Source organism: Microtus ochrogaster, chromosome 4 (assembly GCF_000317375.1).
Source record: "Microtus ochrogaster isolate Prairie Vole_2 chromosome 4, MicOch1.0, whole genome shotgun sequence".
In the NCBI taxonomy this organism is placed as follows: Eukaryota; Metazoa; Chordata; class Mammalia; order Rodentia; family Cricetidae; genus Microtus; species Microtus ochrogaster.
In genome coordinates this window covers 13,788,513-13,813,178 of record NC_022011.1, presented here as the reverse complement: position 1 = coordinate 13,813,178, position 24,666 = coordinate 13,788,513, and the positions used below count along the sequence as shown (strand labels likewise).

The following is a 24,666-nucleotide window of genomic DNA, read 5'->3' as shown; positions in this document are numbered from 1 at the left end:
CTCCGACCTCTCTTCTGGCCTGCTTCCTCCATGGCCCAACTCTTTCCTCCACAGCCTGGGCCACCTTCTGCTGGACCTGGCTCTGGTCCTGTTTGCCTGCCCCATTGCCAGTCCTTGACTCAGTCATACTTCCTGGTTGGAAGCCAGTGGCCCACTCAAAATAACTAGTCCCTTTCCCTGGGGCCAAGAACAGCTGCAAGGAATTAGAGACCGGAACAAGAAAACCCCCACCCACAGCCCCACCCCCACAGAGCTGCAGCAGGTGGCAGGGGCCTGTGGTAAGGAGGCTGCCCTAGCCCTGAGCCCATCCAGAACAACCTTGTTCCTCAAACAAGGCCTTCTCCCATTGGGGTAGAGAAGACGGAAGGAGACTATGAAGGCTGGCCTCCCACCCAGCACCCAAGCCTGTCCACCTGTGGCTGCAACTGGGCTGCTTCCTGCCTGGGGCTGCAGCCCGGAAATGCGATGTCAAGGGACAGTCTGTTTTGCCAAACAAAGATGTCTCTGCACTCTTGGCCTCTCTGTTCTTGCTGCTCTGTCCACTGTTCCCCCACAGCCTGGGTTTGCATCTCTGAGGTCCTCAAAGGCCTCCTTCACAAAGCCTTCCTCCTTCCTGTCACCTTTGACCCAACACAAGCCATCTCTAGCCATAGTTTGTGAGGAATCAAATGACACTGCCATCTCTCAGCTCCATCACTGCCTTCTCCTTCCACACAGCAAGAACTCAAGCTGATTTGAGGCAAGTAGCACGTCCACACAGAAACCACACAGCTGGGGTGGCAGGGAGACCTGGCCTTCCCGCCTTTCTTTAGCCTTTCCCCTCCCTCCTCTTCTCTTTGAAGACACTTCCATCATGTGTGCTTTAGCTAAGCTACCTCATATCCTTTTTGGGAACTGAGATGAGCTACCTGCTAATACATAAACACGTCAGGCTTTCTCCTGACTAGGTCCCCTGGGGCTGGCATGATCTGGGAACTTATGGGAAATGCAGACTCTAGTGTTTGAGCCCCTTACCTACCCAATCAACATTTTAAATCCCCAGGTAGCTTATGTGTGTGCACAGTGAGATTGTGGCCAGATGAGCTTCCTGAAGACACGACTGTACAGTAGTGAACATTTCTTTGGTGGTTTTATTTTGTTCAGTGAGAGCATTGGAGTAGCACTGCCCAGTGGGAAGTGTGGTACGGCTGTTGTGAGCCACACTAGAGTGACCGGACAGGCCACTTTGCATGCTGAAAGCCAAACCCAGCAACTAAGAAATTTGCAAAAGTGCATTTATTCATTTATTTGTGAAAGAGCCCTGTGTGCAAATGGAGAGCTCTCTGAATCCCACGCCCCAGGACAGTGAGAAATGTGATTGGAGCTAGCGAGGCAGCTGATGGTCTGTGTGTACAAAATCAAGCTTTCCGAGTCCCCATCCACAGCTCACGGGTCAAAGGCATTGGCTGGTTCTCTAAGACAAGTGGTTTGATTTGATTTTTAAATTTAATTGTGTGTTTATTTAACTTTTGAGAGAGGGCTTCACTGTGTAGACTGGGCTGGCCTTGCACTCCCAGAGATCTGCCCGCTTCTGCCCCCTGAGTGCTGGGCTTAAAGGTGTGTGCCACCACTGCTCAGTTGGTTTTTTTTTTTTAAAGACAATTTCTCACATATCCCAGGTTGGCCTCAGGCTTGCTGTGGAGCTGAAGGTGATTTAGAATTCCTGATCATCCTCTTCACCTTTCCAGGCCTGCGATTATAGCCTGTGCCACTGTGCCGTGCTGCATAGTTTTGTCAACTAGACACAGGCCAGGGTCATCAGAGAGGAGGGAGCCTCTGCTGAGACAATGTCTCCATAAAAATGGGCTGCAGGCAAGACTTTAGAGGATTTTCTTCTCTTAGTTTTTCAAGACAGGGTTTCTCTGTATAGCCCTGGCTGTCCTGGAACTAGCTCTGTAGACCAGGCTGGCCTTGAACTCAGAGACCCGCCTACCTCTGCCTCCCGAGTGCTGGGATCAAAGGCACGTGCTACCTCTGCCTGACACATTTTCTTAATTAGTAATTGATGTGGAAGGGTGCAGCCCATTGTGGGTGCTGCAATTCCTGGGCTGGTAGTTCTGGGTCCTATGGCAAGCAGTTTGGGCAAGCTATGGGACCAAGCCAGTAAGCAGCTCTGAAGGCGTAAGTCACAAACAATGCCACAGCAGTTTGGAATTATGATTAATAGGGTGGTATTTATTTAAAGGGGAAAAAACTTACAGATCACCGTCAGCCCTCTGCGCAACCAGGAAGGGAGCCTAGTCGCCCGCGGAGCAGGAAGTGAAGAGAGAGAGAGAAGGAAGTGGCCACTTTTTTAAAGGGAGAGAGACCACGCCCCAATGGGCTGGTATCTCAGCGGCTATAGGCTGGAGGAGCGGAAGGACCTCCCGCAACACAGCTCCCCTCCATGGCCTCTGCATCAGTTTCTGCCTCCAAGTTCCTGCTCTGTTTGAGTTCATGTCTGACTTCCTTCAGTGATGAACAGTGATGTCGAGGTGTAAGCCAAATAATCCCTGTCCTCCCCGAGTTGCTTTTGGTCATAGCATTTTGTCACATCAAACCTGGCTAAGACAACCACCATGCCTACCTCAAAACCAGTGATTCTGAATTCAACCTAAAGCCAGTAACTGAAAGCAGGTAAAGTGGGAAGTCACCTTAGAATACGCAAGTGTTCTCCAGATGTAGGAGCCCTTAAGATTTCACTCATGTAGCCAGGAGGTCGCGGCGCACGCCTTTAATCCCAGCACTTTTGAAGCAGAGGCAGGTGGATCTCTGTGAATTTGAGGCCAACTTGGCCTACAAAGTGAGTTCTAGGACAGCCAGGACTGTTTCGCTGTCATAAAACCCTGTCTTGAAAACAAACAAACAAACAAACAAACAAGATTTCACTCTTATGATAGATAGGACTGAAAATTTAGTTTTATTTGATTTGGGGGTGAATTAAAGTAAGCTTTATTAAAATACTAAATACTGACCAAGATGGAATTTGGTCAGGACCACTCCTGGAAACATTCCAGCTGAGTGGCCTAATTTTATTTTTTCAACCAATATAATTTTAATTTAAATCACCATATAGAATTCCTGTTCAGGGCAAACATGAGATATCTTTTTTTTTCTAATGGCCCACAAACCTAGATGGTTGTCACCAGCCTGGTTCTCTGTCCCCAAGAGGGTCTGTACCGCCCTTGATGTCCTTTTTATGTGCAATTTCACAGAGAGGCCCATGGATACTTTCATGGGAGGGGATGCTGGCATGGGGTCTCTACAGTGAGCTTCAGCTCCTGGGGAACATTGGTTGCCCTGGGGTTCACTTTGGCATCAATAGAGGGTGCTGAGGGGCACATCCAGGTACACAACCAGACAATAGGGTCCCGGGCACATCTGGGTGCTCAGCCCATCCAGGACTCGCTGCCTCAGGAAACCCAACTCCTTCACCTCCCTTCCTTGAGGCTGCTGGGGTTTAGCAGGTGGACAGAAGGACAGGAGAGAGGTCAGTCACAAGGCACCCCCTCTCTTGTCATATGCCTCTTCAATGCCATGACCAGTGACCACAACTTTCTGGACTGAACCCTTACGCCCCTGTAATTAGTACAGGGCTTCGGAAATCCTGCTCATTAACGAAAGGAAGCAAGTTCAAAATAAGTGCCTGGCCAGAGAGGTTTGTGCAGAAGCCTCTCTGTCCCCATTTTATACACAGGGAGACAAAGGCGGAAGGATGGATACGCCCCAGGCCGTACAATGAGCCTCCAAGTGGCAGAAGCAAATTTCAAACTATTTGACATCAGTAGCACCTGAGTCACTAAGTTTTGGTGTGCTGTATTCTCCTCAACGTTATCCCATTGAGGAAGGGAGAAAAAGGAAACCGGGAAAAACAGCATGGATGATGGATTACGTCACAGGTGCTTCCTATGTGCGGTGAAATACTACACAGCGATGCAAAGAAACAGGTGACAGCCAGAACAATGGGAGCCTCATAACAGAAGTGTGACGTGGAAAGCATAAGCCGTGCTATAGCAAGGACAGCCCCATTTACACAATTATAAAGACGGGCAAACAATATGTAGTAGGATGCAGGCAGGGGATGAGGTGTGTTAGAACTCCTAAGTCCTTGGGAGGCAGAGGTAGGAGGAGCTCTGTGAGTTTGAGTCTAGCCTGGTCTACTTAGAGAATATAGAGAGACCCTGTCACAAAAAACAAAACAAAAAAAAAACAAAATCAAAAGAAAGATTCAGAGGCAGGCAGAATGGTGTGTACCTTTAAATCCCAGCACTTGGGAGGCAGAGGCAGGTCGATTTCTGTGAGTTCAAGGCTGTCCTGGTCTACATAGCAAGTTCCTGCCCCTCTCTCCTCCACTCCTTTCTTTGCCACATTCCTGGTATCTGGGGTTCTGTCCTATGACTGATCCTGTCTGGAAGGAGCCTGTTGATATGATTCTTGGAAATGTAGAGAAGAAGCCAAGGCCACTCAAAAAGCAGAGGAGCATAAAGCGACACTCCGGGGACTGACCCCGTAGGTTTCCTTAACATCTAGCTTACTTCCCAAGCCTCTCCTATGACCTGGAGGCACAGGGCATTGGGAAGCAGCCAGCTTGTGCCTCTGAGCTGTGATGGAGGTTCACAATTACAAGTGCAGGAAGCACTGACATCTGGAGGGAGTATGAGCCTTGGAAAAACCATGCCTGTTGGTATCCATGGTGTCTGAAGCTAAGCAAAACAGTGCAAGGCGTAGGATATGGAACAGACACCAATCCCTTATGTCATAGTGTTTCACTACAAGAGAGTATGGATGTTAGCAAATGCCTTCATGGACTCCCCACTCTGGCTTCCACAAAGAGAAGCTGTATAATCACCCCAAGAGAGTGTGAACCCAGTGTTCAAGAAGCTGTAGAGGAGGATTGTGAATTGGCTATAGGACCAGCCTGAGCTACATAGACCTGGTCTCAAGAGACTGAAGACAGGCCATAAACACAATAGCTTTCAGGTCCCAAGGCTCGTTCCACAACCTCCTCTTGTCCTCTGAAACTGCCCTATGTTCACTTGAACCCAAAGCATCCTTTGAGCCAGGGACTTTTCTTCTTACAGTTAGAAGCCTCCCTGAGCCTCTGGCCCTGAGCATGGGAGAGTTGGAGTGCTTCCTCGGAAACTGACAGGCGCCAGGCTACACTGGAAGCAAAGCTGAGACCACAGTAGAAATTCCCTGGTGGATGTGCAGAACAGCTCTACCACCAAAGCCCCTAACAGGTCCCCTTGGCTTACTCCTGGGGTGCTTCTGTGCTTTATAGCAACTGTAGGCTGTGGGTGCCCAGGATCCCAGGGAGAAAGCAGGTTGCATGGAAATCCTACAGCCTGAGATATTCCAAATGGCTAGACTCACCAGATTCCTTCCTATTCCTTTCTTAGCTTGACAATGTGGCTACCAACAAAGACTTGGAAAGGCAAGGAATGTCTTACAAAGCCTTGGAAGTTCAGAAAGTTCACAGGCTCCTCCCATACAGGAAAGGAGATTGTTCACCCAGGCTAGTGCCCTTTCAACAGCCAGATGTGCCCAGTAGAGAAACCACAATGCCAGCCCAGAGCCTGTCAGACCTGGGGATCTGAGATGGGATTCTCCCTTGGCTCAGGGCTAGGCTGGGCAGTGCTAACTGATCCCAGAGAGCTCACTGGGAACAAGAGAGAGTGATGGTGACCCAGGATGAGGAAGGAAGCTGGATGGGTTATGGGGAATGGCTGTGGATCCCCGTGGGCCAGCGTCCCCAGCCATGCTGCTGTATCTAACACTGTTCTTCTGACAAACAATTGTTACAGCGATAGAATCTCTCCCTGCCAAATTGGACCCTGCTGATATCTTTATTTATTATTTGTTTATTTTTGAGACAGAATCTCACTATGTAGCCCTGGCTGGCCTGGAATTCACTATGAAGACCAGAGTAATCTTGAACTCAAAGAGATCCACTTGTCTCTACTTCCCAAGTGCTAGGATTTAAAGGTGTGATCCACCAGACTTGCCCCTGCTGAGCTTTTGTTTACTCTTCTCTGCTAAACCCAAAGAACAACTGGCACGTGCTTGCATTGGTCAGTGGGGCCTTCAGAGGTCCTGCTCACTTTCCATGGAAAGATTCCATTACATGGATGGTATAACAACAAACCTTGGACGCCTCACAGACTAAAAGAAAAACCAGAAAGAACAGAAAAAATGGTGAAAATATTTAAAAGATTGTATACTGGAGGCTGGATGTAGTGGTACACTCATTTAATCCCAGCATTCAGGAGGCAGAGGCTGGTGGATCTCTGTGAGTTTGAGGCCAGCCTTGTCTACAAAGTGAGTTCTAGTTCTAGGATAGCGAAGGCTCTGGTACACAGAGAACTTTGTCTCAAAAAAAAAAGATAAAAAGAAATATAGTTGGGGGGAAGGATATATATCGGAACTAGGAAGTTGGTTTGGTGAAATGTTTGCCTTGCAAACACAGGGGCCTGAGTTTGAGCCCTAGAATTCAGATATAAAAGGCTGGATGTGGTGGCATGCACTTGTAATCCCAGCACCAGCAGAGGTAGAGACAGGCACATCCCTAGGTCTGTCTGGCCAGCCTAGCCTACTTGGCAAGTTTCAGATCAGTGAGAGATGGAGCCTTTCTGATTAAAAAAAAAAAAAAAGTAGGTGATACTTAAGGAACAACACTGAAGACTGCTTTGCTCTCCACATGCACATGCATGCACACAACATAATGTACACACACACATATGAACATGTACATGCATACACATAGATATTCAAGGAAAATGCCCTGTACAAGTATGGAACCCATAAGGCTGTGAGGCAGAAGTCCCAGGGCCAGAGGTGGCCAGGGAGACATCCACACCTAGAAGTCATAAAGACTGGTGGTGCCGCTGTTGGGTGCATTCCAGAACTAGATGGTGAGCCATTAAACACTTTGGCTGAAGAACATGGAGAAACCAGGCTGGGTTGAGCCAGAGCTTCTCCCCTATTGGCTAGCTTTCATGGCACTGGGAGTGTTACTCAGGTTGTTAGTGTGAAATAGGATCTTCATACTAAACTACCAACATGATAAGCAACAAGTGACTCTGGGGCAATAATGGCATAACTGTTAAGGGTACAACCAACTGCTCTTCAATTGGCTCTTAAGGTCTGCTCCACAGACGAGAACTCACATCTGGTACCATAAGTCAGGACAGAATCTAGGGAGATCATAGGGCCCCATGAAGAAGCAACTACTGCTGTTTTGTTAAATGGATGTGACATGCCTATCAAGTTGCCTTAAGACCATCCGTGTCTGCATCCATAGACTTGCTGTTATTGGCTTCTATCCTGGAAGGAAACTTCCTATGTTTGCAATGCAGTGATATCTGCAGAGAGCAACAAACATTCCCAGTTAAGCTGCTAAGACGAAAACTATTCTTGCTATGGGATGGTGAACCAATGTTGAGTCATAAATAGGAAAAAAAAATAAAACATCAGCATCATCCCTTCTAAGGCCCAGGGAACACTGGAAGATGGGGTGTAAAGAGCAGAAGAGCCTGAGATGGGGGCAAGTGTTATATGGCTACTTCTATAGTATGGCTACTTCTATAGTACAGACTCAGGAAGTTAACAAAACTTAGCGGGTACAGGAAGCCTACCCAAGTCAAAAGCTTCAAAAGACTATATAAACAGCAAACAGACGTCAGTGAGAAGAGCCTTCGTGGAGTGAAGGCAACTCCAGGGCAGCTTCTGCGGGGTGTCATCATGCCTGGTGAGCCTCGCAGTGCTGCAGGCTGTCTTTGAGCCATCTCTGCTCCTGCACACCCTCACCCCTCTAAGGAACCCCAGGAACCCCAGTGGCTTGCCAAGCCAGACTTCGGGGAATCATTTCTTCAGGTTGTTGTCAGTAGCTCACGACACACAGCAACATGCTACTAAGTGGTTGGGGCATGGTGTATCAACAGGCCCTGGAATGTGACAAGGACTTGTAGTTCATTCTTTTTTTTTTTTTTGGATTTTCAAGACAGGGTTTCTCCGTAGCTTTTGGTTCCTGTCCTGGAACTAGCTTTTCTAGACCAGTTGTACTTCATTCTATTTCCTCTGTGGTCCCTGTGTCTATTCCAGATGCTCTGTGAACAGGCGTCTGAAGTGGGAAGCCTAAGGCTTTACTCCTGTGTAGACAAACGCTGACTTTCATTTCCCGACCACTCAGACCCAAATCATCACACAGAAACTGTATTAACTGTAACACTGTTCAGCCCATTAGCTCGTGCTTCTTATTAACTAACTCTTACAGCTCAAATGAACCCATTTCTATTAAGCTATGTATCGCCAAGAGGCTGTGGCCTACCAGTAAGTTTCCAGCAAGGTTCTGGCATCTGTCTCCTTCGGCAGCTACATGGCCTCTCCCTGATGCTGCCTACTCTCTCTCTATATATCTCTTCCAGCCTGTCCATATTCTGCCCTGTTATATGCTGAAGCAGCTTCTTTAATGACTGATGGTAATAAAACATATTCATAACATCCAGAGGGGAATCCCACATCCCTCTTGCCCTGGCCGGGAGAGCCACGCAGCCTTAGTGAGCGTTTTGACTTCTATATAGGTCTGTGGACCCCAACCTTTGTCTGTTCTCCTGAAGGTGACTCACGAAGATCTATGAAAACATGTTACAGGAGGCTGGAGAGATAGCTACATAACTCTATTTTTTTTTAAAGTATGCAGGGGTGGAAGGCTGCGCCCAGTGTACTGTGCTATACGTGCTACTTTGGGGTGGGGGTTTATCCTAACAGCTGAGTGTGGGCCTCCACCTCTAGAGGGCTGAGTTTATTAGGCATTCACTTGTGGCTGGGTTTTATGTGATGCTGTGGGTCACACGCAAGGCTTCATGCGAGCTAGTCAGACTCTACCAACTGAACTATATTATGTCCAGCCCCCGTTCTTAGAAATGCCCCAGCTCCAGGAAGGAGAGGCAGTGGGAATCTGAGCAGGCCGGGGCCACTGTCAGGCCAGGTGTCAGCGGACGTTTACCTCATGTGTCTGGATACAAGAATCGGGACCAAGCGGCCTCATACTTCTCATTTGAGTTTGTCATGGCAGACAATCCCTTTATGAACCATCTGTGGAGCACGGACCTCTATGCCTCAGCTGTCTGCCTTCAGCCTTCACTGCTAAGGCCAAGCCAAGCCTAGACCTGGAGGCAGGGGGATGCCAAGACAAGACTGTGGCATAGGACTTCTATTAGGTGAACTGGGTCCCCACACCTCACTCTTCCTATCAGAGTGGCTTCAGTATTTTCATCAGTAAAACGGGTGTAGAGCTTTTTTTCTGTGATGCCGAGAGTTTTGGCTAAAGTCACTCACACCGAGGGATATTGTTTGAATCCCTGAAGTGCTTCAGGAAGTCTGGGCTGGTGCCCGCTAGCTTGTCGGGTGGCTACAAATGAAGCAGTCATTGAGCTAGTGGCTAATGAGGGCCATGATAGATCTCAAATGCCCAGAATGGGCCACTGGGACAGCTGCATGCCAATAAAACAACTGCTGTTTAGAAGGCAGCTTCTATTAAAACATGACTTCCTAGGAACTGCACGATGCAGCCCTGCCTGCCCCGTGACCCCAGACCAGCCTCCACCCCCAAGGTCTGCCCTTCCCCCAGCCTCTCCATTAGTAATTGCCTGCCTGTCATCTTCTGCGTTTGAAAACCAAAGCCAAGGGCCACTTTGTGGCTGATGCCACTGTTCCACTGGCCTGGCTCCAGCCTAGATAATATCTGTCTTCCTCGGCACCCCCTCACTTCCTCTCAGATGGATATGGACAGCATCAGAGAAGTCAGCAGCTGCCGCCAGCCACCCTTTAGAGGCTGGTGAGGTAATCCCAGAGGCCGGCTGACGAGAGCCTCAGGGTGAAAGGGCTCTGTGTGGAGGAGAGTCTTACTGTGTCTCTCAGTCTCCAGGAGCGCTTCGCTGGCCTGGCACCGAGAGCAGAAGAAAAGCTACCCCGGACGTCCTTGCCTCCACAAAGGCGTCATTCTCCACAGCAGACACAGGCTGCAGCGAAGGCCTCAGCACAGGGGCGGCAGGAAGCCCTGTTGAGGTCACTGACCACTCCACTCCCATCTTATTTCAGGGATTTTTTTGTGTGGAGGGGCTAGGCACACAGCAACCCAAAGGGGGAAAAATCCAAAAAAATGTGAACGCCGGCTAACTCAGCTGTCACCTGGGCTGAGGGTTGCTCAAGATACTGAATTGCCAGGGATTCTTGGGACAGGGTGACAGCTATGGAAGGTAGCAGTGGTTGGCTTTGTAACCCAAAGAGGGTTGTCAGAAATCAGGTGAGTGAACCTGTAGTGCCTGACAGCTGTGAGGAGAAAAGGGAACGTGACCGTCATATGAGGCAGCAGAGACGTGGCAGTGCTCGCTCAGAGCATGTTGGAGGCCAAGGAAGTTGGAGAAGGGCGTTCCCTGCCCTTTAAATTCTCAGAAAGTAGAAACTTTAATGAGGTATCTCCGAATCTGTGTTCCTCTGCAATCAAAATCAGAATGACAAGGGATGATACTCGAGAGCAGTATCTGGGGTGGCTTTCTGTTCTGAGAGGCAGGTGACTCTGTCTCATCCTCCATGAGGTCACCGACACGTCTGCACATGCTGATGTCACACACGTCACAGAGTGGAACGAGTCAGGAGCCAGTGAAATGGCTCAGCCGCTGACAGCTTAACACAAGCCTGACCACCTGAGTTCCAGTTCCAGAGCTCACGGTGGGAACAGAACCATCCAGTGGTCTCTGAGGTCCATACACATAGCACATGCAATATATATATTTTTTAAGTTCAGGTTTTGGGAGATGGTTCAACACTAGACACTTGCTGCCAGGTCTGACTACTTGAATTAAATCCCCAAGACCCACAGGGAGGAAGGAGAGAACTGACGCCTGAAAGCTGTCCTCTGGCCTCCACATGTCCACTCCTCTCATAAATAATAAATGTAATTTTTTTAAAGTTATTTTTCAGGTAGTCACTACTCCCTCTAATCCCAGCACTGGGAAGGCAGATTCAGGAGAATCTCTGAGAGTTTCATGGCAAGCAGGGCTATGCAGGGAGATCTTTTCTTAAAAAAAAAAAAATCTCTTGCAAACAAACAAAGATGTGACCTCAGGGCCACTTCCACTGGTTACAGAAATGCTAAAGGGATCTGGCAAGTCCTTATCTGCTCTAGTACAGGAGGACCCAAGGACCCAACTGAGAATCATGAAGGGCTGGTTCAAAGGGAGCCTTCAAGGGTGTGTAAGAGCAACTTACGTTAGATGCCATTTTGTATTAAACTCAATTTACAATCCACCCCGCTTCCCCTACTAAGAGGACTCTCATAGCGACATCCTGGCTGTAGTCTCTGTTATTAGCTCATCTAGAGTTATTGCTTCAGTCAGTACATACAGGCCTGTCTTACACCGCATGCAAATGGCTGTTCTGTCATAGCAAAAAAGAAAACAACCACCAAAAAGTAAAGTAGAAACAAACTTACAAACCAAGAATATAGCATTTTATTCATTTCCAGATTATGGGCATCACACAACATATACATATATTTAGATAATATATAAAAGAAAGAATAAATTGTAGGAAGAATATTGGTCTGAGTCTGCCTTGTAGGACGTCTTTAACTCCGTGCATTCGTTGTGAGTGTGTCTCTCCCATGCCAGGGCAGGCAGCACAGGAAACCCCAGCAGTGGTGTGTCACTCAAAGCTCTGCCTTCCCCACTGAACTTAGAATGCAAGTAACAGAACTGTGGCATGGTCACTGGTGTCCATGACAAAGACATGAAGTCGTAAATGAGCCACAGCACAGTGGATTATTGAAATGTTTCTGCACTGTCTCCATGTAGTTTTTTCTTAACTAAGAGTCACGTCCAGAGTCTGTCCCCCTTAGTTGCCATTCAGTTATTGCTGAAGGAGAAAAGCAGAAAAGAACAATCAGTGTCAGCTACTAGAAAACTGAAGCGCAATACCACCAGGCCCCTGTTTCTGATGCCCGAGTGGACACTGGGCCATGGGGATGCAAGAGTGGCTGAACAGGCATGCATGCGAAGTGTTCACAATTGTACATTGCCTGCTTGTTAGCCTTTGAGGCCGACAAAGAATCAGATGGAGGGCATTCTTCCAAGAAGACCCCTGAGCAGGAAACAGGAAGGCCTGAGGGGGAGGGGAGATGCACTGCAGCGGGGAAGCAGCAGCCACAGAACAGGCCTCAGTTTATCCTAGCTTAGTGCTGCTATGCTGGAGGGAGAACGAAGCCTCCAGTGCAGCTCAGCCAAGGGGATCTCCCAGGCCATGGCTCCCCACCCCTGGCTTCCTTAAGGCAGGATGTCTTACTTTGGCCTTGTTCTGAACAGGGAGATACAGTTTGAATTCTGCCGGCAGCTCATCTTCTGAGTAGAGTCTGTCTGAGAAGTAAACCCTTCGGATACGACAGTTTGCATGGATCTGTGGAGGCAAGACTCATTTTGACAGGCTAAATACAACTGTTTCCTCTTTGCCTGATTCTCTCAAAAGCCCTGTTATGGCACTCCCAAAACTACATCTTTGTTAGGAAATTGGCTTTGCTTTGGGGTAGATGCTAATAAGAGAGGGATTCAGGGGCTGGAGAATGATTCATTGGTTAAGATAACTTATTGTTCTTGCAGAGAGAAGACCTGGGTTCAATTCCCAGTACCCACACCATGACTCACATCTATCTGTAACTCCAGTTCTAGGGGATCTGATGACCTCATCAGATACCAGGTATATATGTGGTGCACATATATACATGCAGGACAAATATTCATATACACAAAATAATCTAAAAATATTGAAGGGGGCTGGAGAGTTGGCTCAGTGGTAAGAACACTTTTTGCTCTTGTAAAGAACCCAGGTTCAGTTCATAGTACCATCATACAATAGGTAGCTCACAACCATCCCCAACTCCAATTTCTGGAATCCAAGAGCCTTTTCTGGTCTTCTAGGGCACCAAGCATGAACATGGCACACAGATGTAACTTACAGGCAAAACACGCATACACATAAAATAAATCTAGAAAAAACTTAAGAGGATTGATTGCTGAATTTACCTAGTTTGAGTAGACCTCAAAATGCTTTCTGGCCCTTCTGAAGGCCAAAACCCCATCAACAGGAACTTTGGCTAGAAGCCCCACATGACTCTGCCACATGTGCCACCAGCCAGCCAGAGTGTGTCCTAAAGCCCCTGGTGTGGAACTCCATGTATGCAAGGCGAAGTACCTGCACTCTCAGGGTCTCGATGTAGTTTGTACCGTATGCCCGCCGGGTGAAATCAGACAAATTGAACTGAATCTGGTTCCAGCCATCATCCAGCCGCATGGGCATGGTACAGATGAAAGGCTTGACGCGGGTGGTGCTCTGGTAGTTACTCGCTCGAAACCGTCGGCGAACGTTTTTGTCATCTAGTACCTGCAGCACGCAGAGGAGGGCCACACTGTCTTCATGTTCTCAGGCTCAGAAAAGTCCTTAAGACGAGAATCTGAGCCTCCACAGCCTGATTCCCAAGGCCAAACCCCAGGGACAATAAACAGGCCAGAGACAGGTCATAGCTGTTCACAGATGGCCCGGAAGTAGTAAGTTTATCTTATCTGTTGTCAAGACAACAGCAGCTGCAATGACATATGACACAGCCAGCAGGCTCTCAGACCACAGAATGATTTCATATTTCTTCCCTGTAAAAGCTCAAAAATACTAAAACAGAAGCAATAACTCAATATTAAATAGTTACCCCCCGAATGTGCATGTGAATCTTTAAGCTTTGAACTCTTGTAGCCATTGATTAGATTTTCTGGGTGCTGTTTCTTTAGAATTCTCACATTAAACCTTTGGTTTTGAACACCAAATTTACACTCTCATGAGAGAGAGCTGCACTGAGCTTTAGCAGAGGCAGGAAAGAGCACACACCAAAGGTTAACGTGCATTCTTACCGCCTGGTTCTCCAACACTCTCACCTGGACTTCAAATGTAAAATACTTCTTCAGGTTTTTGATGATCATAACGAGGAAAGGCAGTTTAATTCCCAGTGTCTTCTTGGGGTCTGCAGGGCATGTGATGTATGTGGTGCTGTCAGCAGAAACACCAGGAATTGTCACTTGTCTTTCTTCCTTTGCAGTGTGTACATTAACACATGATCCAAGAGTAAAAACTCAAAAGCAACCTAAAGGTCTCAGCTCTGTCACCTAGTGACCCCCTCAAAAGTTCAATTAGTGAGCGCTTTAAAAAATGCCAGGACTGGCAAGATGGGTCAGTGAGTAAAGGTACTTGCTGTCAAACCTTAGGAGCAGTCTGCTCCCTGGGACCCACATGACCTCCAAATGCACACCATGGCACGAGCACGATCCCTCCTTCCCCACATACACAATAAACAAAATGAAAAGCTATGTCAAGTGTAGTAATCCACCAGACTGTTAAGTGGCCAGGAGATCAAGGCCAGCTTGGGCAATTTAAAAAGATCATGTCTTTAAAAAAAACAAATCCAGCCAGGCAGTGGTGGTGCACACTTTTAATCCCAGCTTGTGGGAGGCAGATCTCTGTGAGTTTGAGGCCAGCTTGGTCTACATAGTGAGTTCCAGGATAGTCAGGGCTACATAATGAGAACCTGTCTTGAATCTCGTCCACCAAAAGATCAAAACAAAGAAACAAACAAAAAACAAAAACCCACCCAAACAAAAGCTGAGACTAACAATAAAGTATCTAAAAACCAAAGCCTGGACACTCCAAAGCTACAGAGAAACCCTGTCTCAAAAAACAAAAACACAAAACAAAATTTATTATGGCTGGGCGGTGGTGGCGCACACCTTTAATCCCAGCACTCGGGAGGCAGAGGCAGCCAATGTTTGCGAGTCAGAGGCCAGCCTGGTCTACAAGAGCTAGCTCTACATCATCTAGGACTGTTACACAGAGAAACCTTGTCTTGAAAAAAACAAAACAAGAAGTCTGGGAAGTTCTTTTGGTAAAAGAAGATTTTAATTCTGAGGTAAATATGATGATAGAAAAAAAATAGAAAAAGAAAAACTCTGGGGTCTTGAAAACCATAATGGCTACAACTGGGTGATCAGAGCACTCTCCTATACTCTGGGTGAACAGCAGTGACACAGCTAACTGCTCTCTATGCCGTATTTAATCTTCACACTAACCTACAAACAACCGCATTTTGCAGGATGAGGAAACTAAAGCCGGAGATCAGGTAAGCTGCCTGAGATAAGCTGTCAGTGGTGAGGGGATCCACAGACAGCCTGATTCTGCTAACACTGAAGCACACTGCCCTCCTGATGCAGCAGTCTACAGAACAAAGCTGGTGACCTACCTGACATTTGTCCCTTCAATCTCTAGCACCAGGGACTGGATGTCATTGTCAGTGATTCTTTTGATGTGGCCATTCCGTACCTATAAGGAAGAAAACTGTCTAGTGTTGACAGTATTTGACAACAGCCTTATACAAACTCTGAGGGATGAATGAGCCCATTAGAGGAAGAGAGGCCCAAGGCACATGACACACAGTTGGCAATAGCATGTCAAAGCCTATGCATAAGGGGTATGGATTCCCTCTACTTGCCATTTGGAATAAATTCCTTCCTGATCTATAACAGCAAAGTCCATCTATTCTTATCCAGCTCCCCCAGAAGCAATATAAACTCAGGCAGAGTAGTAAGAGTGCCATTCTCAGCTATGAATGTGGCACCAAGGACTGTGGCTGGGCGGTCCTCAGTAGGAGCCTGGGCTGCCTAGACCTTAAACCAACCACAGCTTCTCTGTCCACAAAGACTGATAAATTACTGTCAGCTGGGCATGGGGACGCACACCTTTAATCCCAGTGCTTCAGAGGCAGAGGCAGGTGGATTTCTGTGAATCTAGAGGCCAGCCTGGTCTATACAGTGAATTCCAAGACAGCCAGGGCTATGTAAAGAGACTCTGCCTCGAAACTAAAAAACAACAGGTCTCTAAGAAGGAAGGTAGCAGGTGAAGAGGAAAGCAATACCCTAGCTTGCTTGTAGGAGCACACCTCAAACCTAACTACTAGAAAGCTAAGGCCGGAGATTGCTCTGAATTACAGGCCAGCCTGGGCTACATCGAGACCTTGTCTCAAAAAAAAAAAAATGTGTGTATATGTGTGTGTCCCTTGAGTTTACTCCTATTTATCCTTTATCTTCTTTTATATACTTTTACACTTTTCTCAAGTATGAGGTCAGGTCCTTTCCATACCACGGACAGGTATCTCCATTTTCAGTCAAGTGATCTCTTTCTTTTCTGCTTCACTTTCCTGGCTTATGTTGTCTAAATGGCCTAATTTAACACTTCGCATATATACAGACATACAGACTACATATAACACAGAATATGAGAAACCCACATTAAATATTAATTCCCTTTCTCAAAATAATTGTTCCTATAAACAAGCATCTCTGAGCACTAAACCCGAAAGCAGCTAACATGTACAGGAGACACAGGGCTGGATGTTCTAATATGGAAACAATCAAGAGGTGTGGAAGAGGCTACAGGAAAAAGAAAAACGTGTCTTCTGAGTATGACAAAAGTGAGTGTTGGCTTCATAATGAATGACTAAATCTCACTGACTAAAGCTCCTTGTTCACTAGTCAGTCTGCTGATTACAATTTTATTTTTCACTACATTTACACATAGGGAGAGAGCACCATGGGTCTGACAATACTGTTGTGGGATATTTGTACATGTGTGGCGATCTACTGCTGTGATGGGCTTAATAAAGAGCTGAACAGCCAACAGCTAGGCAAGAGGTATAGGCGGGACTTCCAGGCAGAGAAAGGAAGTAGAAGATGAATGGAGGCACAAAGGAGGTGCCAAGGAGGGGGTGGGGGAAGATGGACATACAGAATATGAAAGAAAGGTTAAAAGCCACAAAGCAAAATGTAGATTAATATAAATCAGTTAATTTAAGTTATAAGAGCTAGTGGGACAAGCTCAAGCTAAGGCTGAGCTTTCATAACTCTTTGTGAGCTGGCAGCCAACGACAAAGCTTAATCCACCATACTTTTCAACACAGCTCCATGCTTTCCCATCAGCTTGTGTGTTGTCACTGAGTTCGATCAGACCTCACTGTGTGTGGTGTTCCCCAGGCAACACCTGGAACCACTGCCCACCTTGTTCTACAACTGCTGTGGTCTTGTCTGTGAAGCAGCCAGGAGCAGCAGGATCAAATCCCACACAGCCTTCGGATCTTCTTCAGTGCTCAGGTCTATGAGGCATAAGCTAAGCGCTCAAATATGTGCTGACTCTGGAATCTGTCACCCTAAGAGCTGGCATCTGAATAGGTTCAAGGAGGGCTCTGAACATTCTTGGATAACATATCAACCATGGACTATTATAGGAAGCTGGAGGATCACGGCAGCGTCACAAAGGATGTTAAGCTAGTGGCGTGAAGAACATTTCTTATAAAACACCCTTTGGTGCCATTTCCAGGCACAGAACGTTGGGCTAGCTGGGCCTCTCATCTCTGCCAATGGAGCAGTTCTTGGGTTGTCAAGACACAAATGTCACATTGAAAAGCTTCTCAAACAAAGCTGGCCACAGTCAATGCCCTCCTGCTTTGAATTCTGGGACACTTTCCAACAGAGATTAAGAGCACAAAGGCTCAAGTCTGTGCAGAACATGCCAGCACTGCCCACCTCCTTCTCCAGCGCTCCCTACCAAAGTAGCAATTTTTCTTCTTTATTTTCTATGGAAAACCAGGCAACTTCTTGAAGGAGGAATCTATCAGGAAATTACTTCCAAATAATGCGGTGATAAGAGCTGGTAGCATTCCAACAAGATGGAATATTAATTTTACAACATATCACTAGTTATTCTCAACAACATAAACATTTCTTCTTAAGGGCAGAGGAATTCAAGGAACTAATAAGTAATTAGGGCCTCAAGTCTACCATTGCTAAAAGGCAACATGTTGCTATTTATCCAACATTGTTTCAAATCATGGAGTCAATCTTAACATTTCCGAAAAGCTTTCTGTCCAGCGTCAACAAGAGGTCTCCCCTGCTCAGAAAACAGCCAGATCTCATAGGGAAGAACTAGTAGGAAATTGGCCTTCTGCCCTTCTCTAAATTTACAGCTTGCAAATCTGACCCACTCAAGTCCTTACAAAGGAAACAATGCCTCCCAAAGCAAGCAGAGGGAGGGAGGGAGCTAGACAGGATCCCTAGGCCCTCCTCAGCTAGAGGCAAACCAATCCCATTTGTTAGTGAGTTACAATCTCCCCCTTTTAGGTCCCTTTCAAAGGTCTGCAAATCCAAACTCACTGGGAAAAAGGAGTGATGTGCAGATGATGATTCAGGGATATGAGCACTCAAGAACAGGAGACTCCCCAAGTCTCCTCTCTAAGGCTCTGAAACAAGGGAGTGGTTCTTGGGGCAAGGTTTCCAACCTCTCCCCTCTGGAAATGACTACATTAAATTATACAGACTAAGCTGGGGTGTGGTAGTGCATGCCTGTAAACCTGGCACTTGGAAACTAGGAGGAGCTCAGTAAGTTTTGAAGCTAGCCTGGTGTATGCAGCAAATTTCAGGCTAGCCAGGGCTATATACAGTAAGACCCTATCTCCAACAAAAACAAAGCAAAACAAAGACAGGCTGTCACCGCCTTTGATTGTCCAGGCCTTCCAGGAAGTAAGCCCACCCTCTGAGCAGCTTCTCATAAACACAAGAGGTAGGACTCTTGCTGCTCCCCCCCCCCCACCACCACCACCAAGTGTCAACTTCCTTTCCTTAGCTCAGGGTTCACTGGACAGGCCTGGCCTTCGGATGAACATAAATGCATTTGCCGACACGTGGAAGCAGATGTCACTTCATTCTTCCTCTAATCAGTGCGACTGCTTCTGACATCAATCCTGTCATCCATGATATACTCTCGCAATCCCTGTGGTTATTATCTTTTACTAAAGCTTAAAATTATGAGCGGAAGAGATGGCTTAGCGGTTAAGAGCAGTAGCTGCTCTGGCAGAGTACCCAGGTTTTGTCCCCAGCATTCACTCATGGTTACTTAGTTCTAGGGGATCGGATCTGCTCTTCCAGCCTCTCAAGGTACCTGCACTCACTTGGTAAACATAAACACAATCTGGCAAGTGCACATGGACACACACACACCCCCCTCAATCTTTAAAGACACTGATGGAGATGCACCTCTGGATGCCCACTCTGGAGCTTCCAGAGAAGTTTAAATGAGGAGTGAAGACCCACTCTAAAAGTGGGTGGCACCAATCCACCTTCTGCTCTGACTCCATCATTGAATAAAAAGGGAAAAAATGAATGTAAGATTAGTGTCAAAATTCCCTAAGCACTGATTCCTGCTCGTCACAAATGTGGAGGAGTCCTAGTTGCATGTTCTTGCTACCGTGAACTTGACCATACCTCTCTCCTCACTACGAACTAACTCCTTAAATAAAGAGCCAATAAATAAATACATAAATTTCTTACCTTTAGTTGTCATAGCAATAAGAAAACTAATATCAGCATGCAAAGCAACATGTTTAACCAGGCAGTGGCTGATGCCTGTAATCTTAGCACTCAGCAGACTGAGGCAGGAAGATTATTACACATTTGTGGCTACCTCAGGCTTTGTAATTCCAGGGTAGCCTGGGCTACATTGTGAAAACCTTGCCTTGTGTGAAGACCTGAGTTTGGATTCCCAGCACCCACATAAAAGCGGGGCGTGGCTGGTCTTGGTGATGAATACCTTTAATCTCAGCACTTGGGAGGCAGAGGCAGGCAGATCTCTATGAGTCTGAGGCCAGCCTGGTCTACAGAGCAAGTTCCAGGACAGCTAAGGCTACAGAGAAAAACTCTGTCTTGAAAAAAAAAAAAAAAACAGAAAAAAAAAAGTTGGACGTGGCAATGTACTGCCTATAATCCCAGCAGAGGGGGTTGGGGTGGGCAGACAGGCAGATCCCTGGGTTCCCTTGTTAGCCATCTTATAAGACATCCAATGTCCACCTCTAGCCTCCACAAGCAAACACATCAGCACATAAACTCCAGAACACACGCATGTTACATACACACTACCCATAAACACTCAAAAAAGAAAAAAAATGGATTTTATAATGATATATATAAACATGATTACATTTTATTCTTAATCATTCCTGTGAACCCTGACCCTACCCCAGCCCCGTCATCCTACACATGAAGTATGTGGGGCTTTTGAATCCAAGTTACTGGAAATTATAAAAGAGAATGATCTTCAGTATACAGACACCAAGGGAACAAACCTTAAGCTCATCTCCCAGTTCTTCTCCCAGGCTTTTCATGGTTGCTAGGCAACGAATAAAGAACACTGATTTTTCTCTCCCTTTCTCAGTGTAAGCCCCAGGGAGGAGGGTCAAGATGAGGGAAAAATAATACTAAAGGGATAGGAGGAAGCTGGCCAATGTCCACAATTCTGCAGCATGATTCAAAAATAACATATTAGCTGTACCATTCCCACTCCCTCCCCCCACTTTCATTTTCTGGCTCCACTCACTCCTCCTGGCAGGCAGCTGAACCCTCAGCCATCTGGCATGTCCTCTTCATGACACATGTCCTAATTTACATTAAGCCCTGAGAGCAGGCCACTGCAGCAGGAAAGTGTCTGCCTATAAGGCCTGGGTCTGACTCCAGGTCAGAAAACAGGCGGAGGGAGCCCTCTGTGGGAAACTGTGGTCATAGCTCAGGCTCTTGGGCTATTCTCCACCTGCAGATCTTTTTAGGACTACTTACACAGCAGACAAGCAGTCAGAACTCACTCTGTAGACAGGCTGGCCTCTGCCTCCTGAGTCTGGGATTGAAGGTGTACACAACCACCTCCTAGCTTAGAGTGTTTCTTGAAAGGGCGCCGCTTCTTGAAACTAACCAGAACTCACTGTGTTTTCAGCCAGTTACAGTGAAAGCCAGCAATCGTTAAAATAAAGACTGACCTTGGGAAAGAGAACATTATTCTACTCTATCCAAAGGCACTCAATTCCATTCATGGGATGACTTAATATTCACCAGCAAGGTTTGCCAAATTAAAAGTTAGGGTCTAGGGCCAGCACAGTGGCAACAGAAAACCCTTGCAGCCACGCCTGATGTCTTTAGTTCAGTTCTTAGACCCCTGTGGTGAAAGAAAAAAAAAAAAAACTGACTCCTAAAAGTTGTCCTTTGACCTCCATGGGCACAGGCATGATCACACACACGTGTGCACGTGCACAAACACACATAATAATTTATTTAGTTTTAATTCTGGAGAGGGATTTTCTTCACCGTTAAGAAGAGGAAGGGGACCCAGTCATCACGACTATTCAACAACATCAACAGACTCTGCTGAGTCACAGTGCCTATGGAAACAGAGAGGGCAGCAGCTGAGGAGCAGGTGAGAGGGAGGAAGGATGAGAGCAGGACCCAGAAACCATCCACGGGATCCCGGCGCTGCAGCCAGGAGGATGGAAAGGCACGCAGCACTGTGCATGATGAGGAACACTCCTTTTTTTTAAACATATTTTTGTTTTTTGAGACAAGATCTCATCACTGTGTCACCCTGGCTGGCCGGGAACTCACAGAGATTCACTTGCTTCTGCCTCCTGATTAAAGTTGTGCCCAGCAAGCTCTAACATTGATAATTAATGTAAGATTTGTTGGTTCCAGACCTTAACATTAAACAACCTGCTGATTTTTTTTTTCTATGCTCTTGGTCTAAAAACTACTACAAGCATCTCTTTCAGGAAACTTAGTATAGCCAAATCTTAACTAAGTTCAAGTGTGAGAGGAAGGAAGCCAAATTTCTGTATCGATAATAAACTAACTCAGGCTGCAGGGTCAAGGCAAGGCACTGCCTCCTCTGACCTGTGACCCAGAGACTAAGGGTAATGTAGGTGGACCTGGGGTGAAGGTCAGGCAGCAACAAGTGCAAAGATTTTTAGTTGTGGAGAGTGGACTTGGTGCAGCAGGAGCCCCACTGAGGAGGAGAGGGGAGCCTGGTGAGGAAGCCTGGAGAACTAGGTAAGCAGGTGGCAGACCACCTCCTGGGCTTTGGTTCCCCAGAGACACACTAGAGGTTTGGGAGTGGAAAAGCCAAAGGACCATGACTGCATTATTTTAATTTCAGAAGCCTAAGCAGATGCTACACCTAATCTTTCAGGATTGTTCTTCATAGAAACCAAGTAGGCATTCTCCCTGTGCAGAGACTCCAAAATCAAAATAGTATATATTTGTGTTTAGTCCAAATAAAGCGCTGAAACATGTAATTCATTTATTTTGTATTATGAAGATTTGGCTCAAAATGAATGCTCTGAAGTTTTCTTCGCCAAAATGTCTGTTTAATTTGCTCCATGCAATCCTGCTGTAACCATGCTTCATATGTGTTTATGTCATCAGGGTACCATCGGACCTCTAGTGGCATTGTTAAGGGACACAGCGCACCATGGTTACTCTGCTTTCATACGCCATGTGTAAACATGTTGACTAGTCAAAAAGCCATGCTTGGAAAAAAAACAACCACATTGCAGACCTAAATCAGGGGGTGTTAAATGAATGAAAGCTAGTAAAAGCTTTGCCACTCCCCTCCCACCATCCTCTGGACTTGCTCTGACTGCTTTATACCAACAGTTCACACAGCTCCGTTCCCAAGTTCGAGCAGCACACAAGCTGGCTCTCTCCATACCCTCTGGCCATAACTGTCAGGATACCAAGGCTGGTGAGCCACCCTCCTCCCAGCACCTCCAGGGGACTCACCCTGGCTTCTTTGCAGAGGTCTAACTTAAGAGCTCCTGATTCATTTCGAAGTGAACAAAAGCTCAAGAGCATGGGGGTGGGGGTGAGGGGTGGGAGCTAAAGGTCGGCTTCCTAGACTGTTCACTGATCTGATCACAGGTCGGATCTTGTGGAGCTCTCAACTGTCTTAACCAAATGACATGATACTCCAAACACGCTTCTCTCAAAGCTGTCCTCAGAATACAATTGCCTAGCTGTGACAAGCGGAAGGCAAGGCAGGTGCTCTCTCAACCGCTGTGTGGCCCAAAGTCCTCCTTTGCAAATAAGGAAAGGCACTGTATTGTTCTAGTTCCACTACCAACAGACTTGGCTTACTTCGTCCATTCTACATACCACCTCTATGAACACTCTACCAGGTACATCGCCTCCCTCCATCCCCCCTCAAGAGGGCAGAACTAAAGATATTCCCTAAATCGCCTGCTTCTGCATCAGAGTGCCCACTTTATATGTTAACAAAACGGTCCAGTTGACTGCCCGGGAATCTTCATGAGAAATGAAACGCCAAGATAATAAATGCAGACCAACTCACATCCAGCTAGATCTTATCATCTCCAAAAGTGGCCAGGGAGGGCCACCAGCTCATATGGTACGGGAAAATACCATCCATTCTATAGGAGGCCTGGGGAAAAGAAATACGGGGGCTTGACACTGGGTCCGAATTTACGGCTCCTGAGAAGCCTCTGACAACCACCACTTTGCAGTTTTCACAATGGAGAAAGCCGGTAGGGGAGGAACAGTACAGACTCCGAGTCACAGAGGGCTTGCGGCAGGTTCCAAAGGTTAGCCTGTTAGCATTCAGCGAAACGGAGGGAGCTAATGGATGAGACCTGAACGCGTCTGCGCCTCTGCTCAGGACGTCTGGGATAAGGGCCCTCCGTCTACAGAGCAGCACGGTCCCTGGCACCGGCGAACACGTGCATGCCTTTTCATCACGTTTCCAGCTAGGCGGTGGGCATTCTGCACCCATTCTACCGACCGGGAAGCCGAGGCTCAGCAGCCACACCCTCACGGGGGCGGCGAGGGCTGAGGGGCCGGTCCCGCCCAAGCTCCGCCCCGCCCGGCCGCTCACCTTTTTGTCCCAGATCTGCAGGGGCTTGCTGCCGATGCTGTAGAGGATGGAGAGGAAGCCGCTCTGGAACGTGTTCTTGAACATCTCGTCAGCCGCGGCCCCGCAGCCGCCCTAGGCCAGGGACTGGAAGTCGGCACCGAGCGGCGAAGGAGAGAGGGGGCCGCCGGTCCGAAAGAAGGACGCTGAGCTGCAGCCACTGACGGCGGGAAGCAGCGGCGGCGCGACGCGGATCCGCAAGCCTGGTCGCGCACAGAGCCACCTCAGCACCGAAACCACAGCAACTGCCGCCCGCGCCACAAGCCTGCCGGAGAGGAGGCGGAGCGCCTCCGAGGCCCGCCGTGGATCCCTCCGCACCCCTGAGCCCGCCTCCCGGAGGCGCATCGCCCAGTCCCGCCGCAGGACAAGCGGCTTCCGGTTTCTTCTGTCCTTAAGCCCGCCCCTTCCTGCCTCCGCGGGAACGGAACTTAGTTGCCAAGGGGCTATTCCCCTCCTCAGTCCAGACTTGGTTCCTCACAGCGGAAGGAGACATCGTGCTCCCCGCACGTGTTGACAGTGCGGCATAGTGTCATGGGAACCGGGCTGGCGTGTAGGGGGCGGGGTCACTACAGGCCCCGCCCCTGAAGGGCGGACCGAGTAAGGCAGGCGGCTTTCTGTGAATGACAAATGTTCCTTGGAGTGGTGGCGCCATTATTTAATCCCAGCGCGGGATTTAATCCCAGCAGAGGCAGAGAAGCTCTGAATTCGAGGCCAGCCTAGTCTACTTAACGAGCTCCAGGACATCCAGGACTCACAGAGAGTACTGAACGCCTT

At 47.6% G+C, this 24,666-nt stretch overlaps 1 protein-coding gene across 1 annotated transcript; it reads right to left on the bottom strand.

The window, feature by feature from the left end:
- Window positions 1-11,518: 11,518 nt before the first annotated feature.
- Window positions 11,519-24,199, bottom strand: Cfap20 (cilia and flagella associated protein 20). The gene is made up of 6 exons (XM_005345566.2): window positions 23,857-24,199; window positions 15,347-15,426; window positions 13,992-14,103; window positions 13,261-13,449; window positions 12,358-12,468; window positions 11,519-11,931 (listed from the first exon to the last, which is right to left on the bottom strand). The coding sequence occupies exons 1-6, from the start codon at window positions 23,938-23,940 to the stop codon at window positions 11,926-11,928; spliced, it is 582 nt and encodes a 193-aa protein (XP_005345623.1). The 5' UTR covers window positions 23,941-24,199; the 3' UTR covers window positions 11,519-11,925.
- Between the last annotated feature and the right edge of the window lie 467 nt (window positions 24,200-24,666).